Below are 12,630 nucleotides of genomic sequence, written 5' to 3' on the forward strand. Positions count from 1 at the left end.
GTGTTGCACTTAGCAACAAGTAACTTTTACATTGTGGAATTACAGAAAGCTACTATTGTTCATGTTGTATGAGCCAGGTGTGGTGCCCAAATGCTAAGTCCTCCTTTGTCATCCCCATTGTCTCTGGAAAATGCAGAAATGCTGGAGGGGTGAGATGTCAGGAACACGCTGGGACAGCCATAATAAATTATGTATGACACATAACTGACAATAATTTTACCTGGTTTATTAAGGACAGGTGGAACTCGCATGTCATTAAAGTTTAAAAGGGTCCACAACGGCAAAAGCTGAACTGTTTATGACATGGCGATTTCCCTGCAAATAACATTTATAAGTTGGGGAAACCCTTTAAACGGAAATCAGACATTAAAAACATGATTCAGCTGCTAAGCACCATGTTAGGGAACAGCTGTGTCCAAACAAGAGCTCTACTTGGCCAGGAAGATAGAGAGCAGCACAGGACATTGTCTCTGGAAAGAGGGAAAAAGGCAATGATCAGCCAGGAAAAGCCAACCAGGCTTATCTTCCCCCCCCCCCCATTAAAGCAAGGCTGTGGTGAGAAGGGGGGCACACCTGCCTACTTCTGATCATTTCCTGATCTCCAAATAAACAGCTGGACTAAATGATGATTGTATGATGTCTTTATGTACCTTAACGAGAATCTGTATTCTAAAATTCTTACAATAAAAAGCATATCATTCTATTCATTATGTTCTCCTGGGCCCCTCTTTGCTGTTTCTGCCACTCCCTGCTGCGATCCTGGCTTGTAATTGCCAGTTTTAGGCAGTGTTTACAAACAAAAGACATGGCTGCTAACCAGCATGTGATAGGCTGAGAGAAGCTCAGTCTGTGACTCATACAGAGCCTGGAGGGGGCGTGGAGAGGGTGTGTATAACTTCTACCTACACATTCCTGCCTGAGTTGACAAAGGAAAGAAGATTAGATTATATAACAGAGATAATACAGCCACTGTGCAACTAGGAAGGCTGCAGTAAGACAGACCACATTAGAACAGGTATAGAAACTTAAAGGATAGAAGAAATAAGGCTGAAAATTTTGTTACAGAGTCTCTTTAAATATAACTACCGTAACAGGAACAAATTGCTAACATGCAGTGTTTCAGTGTTTCCACCTGGAGCAATCAATCACCATTGGATCAAGTCATCATTGCTAAAAATCACTGTCTTAAGTTATTTGTTCAGAAATGAACCAATGAGCATTGGCTTGCTTTCATATTGCCTGACTTAAGGTGGCCATACACGATTCAGTTCCCTATTTTTTTTAATAAGATTTTGATCTATTAGAATATTTTATCAAACCTTTCATACACTATTCAATTTTCAAAGCAATCAACTTCATTGTTCCAACACATCACAAAACATGAATAATCAATCATTTTTTTTTTATAGAAAAAAAAGGATTCTTTTCCACTTCTTATCTATTCGATAATCTTGGTTGAATAAATAAGAAAATCAAATTATTTGATTGTACCGTGTATGGGCACCTTTAGGTTTGGTTTACACATACAAAGGTGTCTAGACCTGTTCTGTAAGTTTTTGACAGTTGCCATCAGTTTTGTATGTGTTTCTATGGCTGTGTTTACACATAAATTTCTCCATTTCTGGTCCAGTCCAGTCCTGACAGTTTTGTATGTGTTTTTATGACCGTGTTCACACATAAAAGTTGTACCATTTGTGGTCCAGTCCTGTCAGTTTTGTATGTGTTTTTGCCCAGTCAGGTAAAACTGATGCAAAATTGAAACTGATAGGACTGGACTGGAAAAATACAGATTTATGTGTGAACCAAGGCTGCTCAGGATCCACTGCAGTTTGTTGCAGGTATAATTACTACCTGAAGTTAATGGGAACTCTATTGCTTGACAAAAATATTGGTAGCCAGCTTTATGAAGCCAATGTGTGGTAAACATAAGAAATTTGGGTAACAAGGATGCTGTACATAACCACCACATCACTACAAAGATGGAAATAGGCTCAAAATCTGTGTATACTGTATATGACATATGTTTGGAAGGTCATTCAAAATGCCATTTTATAACTTCTCAAAGTGGCCAAACTTATAGAAATGTGCATTAGCCCACAATCCAAATGTTTATTTTTGATTATGCTTGTACTAGATGGAAGGGATGTTTTTTTTTATCCTTTTCTAGGCGAGTCACACAAAGGACACAACTTAAGATCCTAATACTCACCTACAAATACCTCCACAGTCTATCCAGAACTGTATTAAAATTTGAGTTTTTAACCAAACAACCCTATTTCCTGCATTCTGTGCCAATCCAGCCATCTGCACAGAAAATGATAGTCTATTATATTTGTATCCCTGTGTCTCTTAATTGCAGGAGTAGCTGCACAAGTATACTCAGGCCCTACTCTGATCACTGGATTTCAGACACAGTGGAATGGAATAGATTCATCCTCGGCTGAGATCTTAAAAAAAATTGAATGGGCAGGTTCTGCCTGGCAGGGCCGGCGCTACCATAGAGGCAAAGGAGGCAGCTGCCCCAGAGCTTGTAGGGGCTCCCAGTGGCTACAAGAGGAAATTTTTTTTTTTCAAATCGACCTTATAGTTTTTGAGAAAATTGATTTTAAAGTTTCAAAGGAAAAAAAAATACACATTTAAAAACCAGCCGACTTTAATGGTTAATAGCAAATCCACCTTAAAGGGATACTGTAGGGGGGTCGGGGGAAAATGAGCTGAACTTACCCGGGGCTTCTAATGGTCCCCCGCAGACATCCTGTGTTGGCGCAGCCACTCACCGATGCTCCGGCCCCGCCTCCAGTTCACTTCTGGAATTTCTGACTTTAAAGTCAGAAAACCACTGCGCCTGCACGCCCGTGTCCTCGCTCCCGCTGATGTCACCAGGAGTGTACTGCGCAGACACAGACCATCCTGGGCCTGCGCTGTGCGCTCTTGATGACATCAAGCAGGATCGAGGGCACGGCAACGCAGGCGCAGTGGTTTTCAGACTTTAAAGTCTGAAATTCCAGAAGTGAACCGGAGGCGGGGCCCGGAGCATCGGTGAGTGGCTGCGCCAACACAGGATGTCTGTGGGGGACCATTAGAAGCCCCAGGTAAGTTCAACTCATTTTCCCCTGACCCCCCTACAGTATCCCTTTAAATTCTAGAATCCCTAAATGTGCAAGATATGTTAAGGAGATCATTGGGAATAAGAGGAAAAAACAATTTTTTAAAAAGACCTTATAGTTTTTGAGAAAATCGATTTTAAAGTTTCAAAGGAAAAAAGTATACTTTTAAATGCGGTAAATGTCACTTTTAGTACCTAACGGTAGTGTAATTTTACATGTATCAAAAGAAAGAGCAATACATTTCCTGACAGGGTTTCCAGGGGGTCCATAAGCAGCCGCAGCGCTTTGGCCAGGGATCGCTATACAGCCGCAATATGGCTGTATGAAGATCCCTGGCATTTTTTTCCTATTTTCCCAATTTTTTTTTATGTTTAGAGTGTGGGAATTTTTTTTTTTAAATTATGTGGGGTTCCCCCCTTCTGAAACTTTTTAACCCCTTGTCTCCCATACAGGCTGGGGTAGCCAGAATGTGGAGCTCTGACCGATTGGGGCTTCAAACCCTGACTATACCAGCTGCAAAAAAGGTCCCTTAATGCCTATGTTTGCTCCGGGGTATCTGTTGGGGGGGGGGGCCCCCCAGGTTTATTTTGCCCTGGGGCCCCATTGTTGCTTAAACCGGCCCTGCTGCCTGGAAGAAATATATTATAACCACATATCTGTAAGACTACACCAGATGCACAACGCTGAGTTCACAGCATATCCTGAGCGGATACGCCATGCTCTTTCCCGTGCCCTTCAACATGTTCCCACTACTCACCATCATGCTTCTGTTCTGCTGTCAAAGTTCAGGTCCCCTCCACCATTCGGTTCTTGCACCACTGCTGCAAGCGTAATTCAGCTCCAATGCAGGTAACTCTCATTGGTGTATAGAGTGGTGCCTAAGCAGAAGCAGGCTCCTATTAGATTGCAATGAGAATCCTGCCTAGCAACAGGGAGGATTCTCATTTGTTAACTACTCAGTGAACCAATGAAAATGCTCCCTGTTTTTAGGCAGGATTCTCGGGGTTTTTTTCAGTCCAATGGGAGCCTATTTCTGATAAGACTATGATCTATATACTGTCTGAGTGTAACCTGCAGTGGAGCCAGGCGGCATGGCGGAAGCAGCAGCAGAGGACCTGAGATGACCGAAGACAAAGAAGTCAGGTGAGTAGAGCAGGAAGGTACACGGTGACAAGCCTAATCAGAACGGGCACTGTCTGTTCTCATAGACTTGCAATGATTCTATCGGCATCCGCTTCATCAGCAATCCTGGAAAAATTGTGCAGGTTCCAAATTTGTGTTTCTCTTACAATGATAGATCAAATGCATCCGTTGCAGGCTGACAAGTGTGCATAGATCCTGTAAATAACATGGATATGTGAACATGTCCTTTTCACCGATGTTAAAGGGGTTGTTTTTTTTTGCTAGTGGGAATGGGGCTTTAGGAACAGGAAAGATGACAATACCTCCTTGAAGGCAATGAACTGATAACTTCTGAAGGAAAAAAAACTGTTAAAATCATGTCAGTTATAAAGGTTATTTTAATCAATGTTCACCAAAATCACGTCACAGAAAGTTTCTTCATCAAGGGACTGCTATTCTTCATAAAGCTTCTACAAATGGTCACTGATAAGAATAGTGAACAGGAAATTTCCAACAATGATTTACTTTAATATACACCAAAAGGCCTTAAGCGCAACATTATTCAATAAACAAAACTTAGAATACACTAAACTAACTCAATGACAACCATATCCCTAACTGATGTGAGAGTTTTTGAGTGGATAAACTAGCAGTTGAGAGATGCCCTATATTTGTCCTTTATAAACCATTTGCTATCCATTAATTTGCAAATATAAAAGCATGAAAATAATGTGGAATGAGCCAGAATTGTCTTCTCTATTTTGGGTTAAGAGGGCTCAAACCATAACTTGTGTGCTTGTCTGCCCCAGACATCCTCCGAAATAGTCCCGCTCTGAGGATTACTGGAGTTCACAAGCAACTCTAATAATTACAGCACAAAGAAGGAGAAAGAAGAAGAGGAGCAATATGAAAGTTGGACATGAATGAAATCAGAAGTACTTACTCTTCCTCTGCCTGAGTGCTTTCACTTCTGTAATGGAGGTAGAGAGGGAGAGAGAAAGGGAGGAAGACAGAGAGAGACAGCGAGACATAGAGGGTGACAGGACGACAGGGAGGAAGCAGGAGAAAAGGGTGCTCAATGGATATGCGCAGGCAGAATGGAGAACGCAGCATTGGCATGCAGGTCAGTCAGCAGTCACAGAGGCAACAGATGAAGACAAGCATGATTGAGCCGATTTGAAAGGAACAAAAGAGCGGACAAAGACGGGGCAAAGAAAATCACACAGTGGTTGGAAGCGAGAAGAAGAAATGAAAAATATAGTTTAGAAACTGGGCAAATTAAGAGAATAAAGTGATGAAGTTAGTTTAAAAGTTTCTTAAAGTAAAAAAATAAATAAATAAATCACATAACACTGAATGTCTGCTCTTTCAAATAACATAATCACATAAATCAGCTCCTTAGACTAATCATTCATAATGTAACTGGAGTCGCCTTTCTCCTTGAGGCTCCAGTGCAGGTTCAGACCACAGGAGGGCAGGGAGTGAGTTACTCTCACTATAAATACAGCGATCAGACTCTCAGGACTGCACGCTTGCTCCATGCCACTCAAGAATGAATTACATGAACTTAGCACCATTATTAGGAAAATAGTAACTTCTAAAGAAAGGTCAGCAATTATAGCATTTATTTCTGTCATGAATTCTTTTAATGAATTTAAAAGCTTTTATTATGTTCCTGTGGATGAGCAGGTAGGGGTGGCTGTCCTAAGTGTGGTTGTGGTCACTCGCCCACTGGCTATCAGATTCACCATTCTTCTTTATTACTAATGCTCTATTATTAGGAACATACCTCCCAACTTTTTGAGATAAGAAAGATGAACACTTAAGCCATGCCCCTGCCACACCTCTAACCACGCCCGACACACCCCTAGTCACGCATACTATAACAATTTCACAAGAAAAATATGTTGTTTTATAATTCAAACTACACTGGCCCTTTTTATCCTGGTTCATTTTCCTTTATATCAACATTTGAAAATAAGAACTATATCTTAAAGGATGGACATAAAGTTTAGAAGAAGTTCACAGTCACCTTCAACTGCCTTTCTGAATCAGAAAATGTAAGTAGGGGAAGGGAAACTGCAAGGAGACAGCTTAGTCATGGTACTCAGGGCCATGTATTGCCTTGCTCAGATAGTTACAATATGCATCACTTCAGCGCAGTGGGTGGAGCCACGCAAATCATTCCAAAATACCATACTGGCGAATCATCTAGCATCTAGAACAGACGCATAGCCTGGATGCATTGAGATGATGTACAGCCATCCAATGTCATCATTTGGTGCATAGTTTGGGTGCCAAATAATCAGCAGGAGCCTATGGTACTGTAAGATACTGGGCACTGTACCCTAAAGATGAAACAGGTAAGGGTTAGTCCTAGTAGGAGGATTAGGGGGGAGAGAAGGGAGTGCTATGAATTAATTCCCAATGGTGGGGAAGAGGGACTTTAGTTTTTACAGGGTTGGTTATCAGTAATGGGCTAGCATCAAGATTGGAAGGGAAAAGGTAGGTAGGGTACGCTTCAGGAAAAAGTTAACTTTCAGTGAAAGGGTAGGGTTGGGCATCAGGAAGGCATTCATTTTAATGGGGAGGTAAGCATTGGGTTTCGGAAAGGGAATTTATTATTAGTGGGATTGGTTAGGATGAGGAAAAAGACTGGAAAGAGTGCCCAACTCCCTGATGAAACCAGTATCGAAACTTCAAAACAGAAGAGTACCCAATCACATTATTGACACTCTGATTATAAAGGCATAGGTGCTGACTCCACTAGTGCTGAATTTAAACATACCACACATACAGCCTTACACACTCAGACTATTCATTAGCAAAAGATATAGAAGTTCATAGCTTTATGGTGTTGGGTTTGAAGAAGGAACTTTTAGTTTTATCACAAAATCCTAGTGTGGTTTAACTGTACTGTACTACAGTCCTTTCACACTGCAGAACCATGGGCAGGACCAGTTTTTGCCATAGGCAAAACTAGGCAATAGCCTAAGGCAGTGATGGCGAACCTTTTGGGGACCCCGTGCCTAAACTGCCGCACAAAAGTCGTTTGTCAATCGCAAAGTGCAGCCCCCCTCTGACAGTTAATGACAGATTGGGCAAAAGATTACAGACCTCCACTCTAAGACAGTTAATGACAGACTGGGCAACAGATCAACACCCCTCTTCCTCCAGACAGCTGATGACATACTGGGCGACAGATTACGGTCACCCCCACTCCCCCCCCACCTCTACCTCCACGGATAGTAGCTGGCAAGATAATTCAGGTTAACTCCATGGGCTGCTGTGCGTTGGGCGAATGAGATGGTAGCTCCATGGTCTGCTGTGAGGTGGGTGGCTCAATGTTCTGCTGAGGGGTGGGAGGGAGGGTGGGCTGCTGTGGGGAAGGTGGGTGGGAGGTTGGACTCCATTGGCTGCTGTGGCATAGGTAGGTAGGTGGGTGGGAGAGTGGGCTGCTGTGGGGTGGGCTGCAGCTACATGGTCTGCTGTGGGGAAGGTGGAAGGGTGACTACACGGGCTGCTGGTGGCAGTTATGGGGTAGTAAACTTACATCGGGGCCCCCTCCTGTCATTGTACTCCTCCATAGTGCTGCAGCTGCAGAAGAAACCGCTTCATACTCACTTTCCCTGGCTGCGGCCTCCATCCGATGCTAGAGCTGCAGGTCAACGCTGTCTCCTCTGCACTGCCGCTCACACCGAATCAGGTAGTAGTGTGAGCGGCAATGGAAAGGAGACAGTGTGGACCTGGAACTCTAGCGTCTGATGGAGCCCAGAGCCAAGGAAGGTGAGTTTGAAGCTGTTTCTTCCACAGCAGCAGTACTATGGAGGAATACGGTGACATGATAGTCGCCTCCTCCCCTCCCCCTGGGCACTGCTCCCGGTCGGGCATTCTCTACCTCCCGCTCCAACCCTCCAGGCGTGCGGCCAGATTGTCGGCGGTGGCGATGGGACACAGCACGCGTGCCCACAGAGACAGCTCTGTGTGCCACCTTGGGCACGCGTGCCATAGGTTCGCCACTGCTGGCCTAAGGTGTGCCATGCTGGAATGAGCACAACAGAACCATGCTTGGAACATTTACATTTATGGAATTTTTAGACACAACTGCTAGTTACATGACATAAGAAAATAGTTGGTGGTTGATACGGTAAATACTGTACTTATATGGGCAACCTTTATGAGCAATGCAATGGCATAGTAGATAATAGATAAGCTTTAAATTATTTTTGGTTAATTTCTTATTGATTCACGCCCTGATGAAACGTCTAATGACGTGAAACGCGTAGGTGGGAGGAGCCACCTGCCGGCCATGCGACCCTGCTTCCTGCAAAGCCAGCTATAGCGTGCGGACTCTGCTGCCGCTGTGTGCAAGGACTGATATCGAGGCCAAAGTGCGAGCAGGCGCCGTTGCAAAGCACGCACGGCACCCTGTATGCATTAAAAAGGTCCATCTCTCTATCCAACCTAATACGAAGTAGCGGTGGACTACAAGTCAAAGCCAGACCAACATTAAAAGGAAAGCCTGCGCAGTGCTACAAGCACACCGGTGAGGACTTCATGGGCCCATAGAAATCAAGCATTACCAATAACTGGAAGCTGGAATTGTCCCCCTGTGGAGCAGTATGTGGCACACTGCGTCAATTCCTTGCACCAAAAACTGCAAGTATATGCGCATATATATAATCAATGCATGAGATCCTAAAAACATCTGAAGGACCATGCTTATTAACCAGTAGCTTTACTACTTGCTTGGCAACTAACAGCATGCTAAACAGGCGATTGCACGCTGTACAATAGACAGACTGGCATATATGTACAAAAACACAGGGAGCCTAACCAAAAGTGCATATGGTCCAATAGCCTTTTGTGTATGATTGGATATGCGTAAAATGACCCAGGTGGCACCTCAGGTTTTAATTGTCTGTGTCTGTGTTAACAATTTGAATTGTCATGTTTATGTGGAATACTCAGTGGTGCTAGAGCACACATGTGTCCCAATTTTTGTGCAATAAAAATCGTGTGTTGGACGTAATTTGATGTGGCGCTTTATACCAGTATTTTTTCCTTTTTCTATTGCATAGTGTAATATGGTTGCGCATACTATATTTGACGTCCACAAAAATGACTAATTGATATTAACCTTTTTGTGCACAAGACCTCTCCCAGACACGGCCAAAACAACTGTATATAGATAATAGATAAGCTTTAAATTATTTTTGGTTAATTTCTTATTGATTGTACCATCACTTCTGCATACCTAGAACAATATTCTGCATAGCGGAGACCCAGAATAAGTGCTCGCTGCTTTACATTGCTTACCACTACAGAAATAATTTCTTATGCTTTTTCATGTGTTTGGGTCTGTGAAATGCATTTGACTTGTGCAATCATGGTTGCAGTCTTTAAATTATGCTAGTGGGGCATCAATATAATGTATATTTCTTCATATATTCAAAAAATGATGTCTCAGCGACCTTTCACACTGTATATGTGCGCTGCTTTACCTTTCAGAGCAATACAATCTTTTTAGTACAGAGTAGATGCCATTCAAAAAGATGAATAGCAAAAATGTGCACTGTGTGGTGAACTGCATACAGCAGCTCTCTGTGCACTGCAGCAGACCATGTGAGAAAGGGCCTGTTTAAAACAATGGGCTTATTCTACAGTCCTCCATGCACTGCAGCACACATAAGCATTTATAGTCTGAAATGGCCCTTAGGGTCTGCAGAACTAAATTATGTAGGTTAATCACGAAATATTCACATGGTGGTTGCACCCTCTGGTATTAGAACTGAGATGCCTCACCTGTAGCATCAAAATGGCAAAGACCACAGGTCTCCATACCTTGCTCTTATGATGCTATATTAGCCATAAACAGCTGTATGCAAAATTGAATTAGAATCCATAGTGCTGTATAAATAAAGCTTGATATGTTCCAGACCACTGGGTCTGGATACCTCGGTTAGGTTTGTAAAGCAGTGGTCTGCAAGGCTCCACTCACTGACATCAATTGAAGTATCAGTCTTGTTTTTTGGACATGCTCATGAAATAGTGACCTTCTGTTTTGCAAATGAAATTCAATACTTTTCAGTGCATTCAGTGGAAGGATTTCTGGTTTCCTTTTTCCCCATCACATTCTGGTGATTGCCCATAAAGTACCCCTGAACTGACACAAACTGCGGAATAAAGACCATGGTGGGCTAGATTACCTATTCCTGAATGTCATCCTGCCACTCATTGTCATCTGGGTTCCCTCTGTTCCCTGTTGATGGATCCTGTTCTTTGCTTGTGTTTTATCTTATTGTTCTAACCTTTCACCAATGGAAATAGAGTACCTCCTCTGCACAGATCTCCTAACCGTCATCCAAGGACCGCACACTCAAGCCTGGCATATATTCTTGTTACTACAGTATACTGTATATAAAAAGTAGCATTGATTGCTTATTCTCACAGAAGACATGTACCTAAAATTAGTGGCCAAAGCTGAAAAGTCACAATTTGCATTTATGCTAGTGTCACAAAGTTGAGTCACTTGTTATATCCCTTTGATATTCCATTGGTCAAATTGTCCAATTGATTAGAGATAACAGAGTGGTCTTCTTAAGGGCTCTTTCACATCAGACAACGCGAACAGGAGCCGTTCTCCTGCACGCGTTGTCTGCCTGCGGCGTGTCGTCGGGTATCTGCGTTGCGACGTAATCAGCGGCGGTAGCTGGTAATTAAACCCGACGGAAACCGCCGGCTCGCGGATGCGTTGGAGGAAAAACTGCGCCCGGGTGCGTCGGAACCGCAACGCATCGAAACGCAGCGTCGAGTGTGAAAGGTAAAATGAAAGTCTATGGACTTTCATCTTACCTTGGTTAACGCAAACGGCTTCCGTTTGCGTTAACGCACAAAGTCTGCCCTAATGTGAAAGAGCCCTAAGAAATGTACATTTTTGCTCTGCAATGTATGTGCAATATACTATGTATAATATGTATGTGGAGCTCTGTTAAGGTTAGGTTTTGGTGGCATTCATGTCATCCTGCTGAAGGATTCAAATATTTGGAAGTGGGAAAAAAATGACAATTATTACTCTGCAATGTATCCCACAGAGCTCTGTTAGGGTTTGGTGGCATTAAATTAATCACGCGGAAAACTAGCAACCACATGCCTACAGTATGTTTATAACACAATATTTAATTTTGTAAAAAAAAGTGTAAAAAAAATGGACAGTATCTGCATGGCGCATGTCAGCTGTCCCGGTGTTTGTGTGGGTAAGGGTTTGGTCTTATGCTAAGTACACACCATACAATTTTCTGGCAGATTTACCTGCCAGATCGATTATTTCCAACATGTCCGGTCTGAATTTCGATCGATTTTTCGATTGCAATGCAAATGTTAATGCCTGTTTTGCAAAACTGATTTGTAAGATTCTCGCAAACTTGCGAAGGACAACTTTGCTGATACCTACTACTGATATTCCAAAGTCCGGCTTGTTGTAACCACAACCATGCCAAGAGATGGTATCCCTTTACCCAAAGAGCATGCTGCATACTCAAATTCCTGTTCAATTTAGAATGTTTAAATGGAACAAGTGTGCCAGTAATAAGTGAGTACTGTAATTTACATAAATAAAACATCACCTTTTTATTGGCAAAACTGACAATAAATTATGAAGTTAATCAACATGGCAACTTTGAACTTACTTCCGGTAGAGTTGGAAGAGCGCCTCTGCATGGAGCTGGAGATTGAAGCCTCAGTTGGCAATGGAGGAGGAGGTGGTGGGTAACAGAAATTGTCAGGAAGCGGAGGAGGGACTGGAGGTGGTGGAACATTTCCTACAGGCTTCTTGTCTGTAGTACCACCATTGTGGACACTTTCATTGGAGAGAAGAGATCCCTGCAAAGAAAAATAATATGAATGGAAACGTTTTTTATTCCTTACTGTAAGTGACACCAACATATGAGAAAAGGAATTTATACAGCATTTTACTCTGGGAGGACTTTACTTCTAAAACGTGTATTTTACATTTTTTTGCTTTCACTCCTGTGTCTGACATAACAATGAGGCAGGGGTCACACTTGTCTTTCAGTTTTCTACACTTTGCAGAAAACTGAAAGACAAGTGTGACCCCTGCCTTACAGCAGCTAATGTAATTTATAGAGAAAACTGACAAATTGCGCAAGATGTCAGTTTTTTTTTCTGCGTGCGAAATCTGCATTAAAGTGTGACCTTGCTTATTGATTAACATGAGTTCTCAGTTGAAGTCAGTTTTTCTGTGCAGAAAACGCGTACGAAAGCTGATAAGTGTGACCCCTGCCTCAAGGTTGATGACGCTCCAATAACCCCTGTCCGCCCAGCTTGCTGCCTAGGTGTAATATTTTTTCTCACTCATTCAAATCATACACCAATATACAGT

At 42.7% G+C, this 12,630-nt stretch overlaps 1 protein-coding gene across 1 annotated transcript in view; it reads right to left on the bottom strand.

The window, feature by feature from the left end:
• Window positions 1-12,630, bottom strand: part of ESPN (espin) — a 397,424-nt gene that overhangs the window by 67,881 nt on the left and 316,913 nt on the right. Inside the window, exons 9-10 of the mRNA XM_068242154.1 lie at window positions 11,918-12,110; window positions 5,173-5,199 (exon numbers count right to left, since the gene is read on the bottom strand). Coding sequence (XP_068098255.1) covers window positions 5,173-5,199; window positions 11,918-12,110 — 220 coding nt within the window. The remainder of the gene's footprint in view (window positions 1-5,172; window positions 5,200-11,917; window positions 12,111-12,630) is intronic.

The sequence above is a fragment of the Hyperolius riggenbachi genome, chromosome 6 (assembly GCF_040937935.1).
Source record: "Hyperolius riggenbachi isolate aHypRig1 chromosome 6, aHypRig1.pri, whole genome shotgun sequence".
NCBI classification, from domain to species: Eukaryota; Metazoa; Chordata; class Amphibia; order Anura; family Hyperoliidae; genus Hyperolius; species Hyperolius riggenbachi.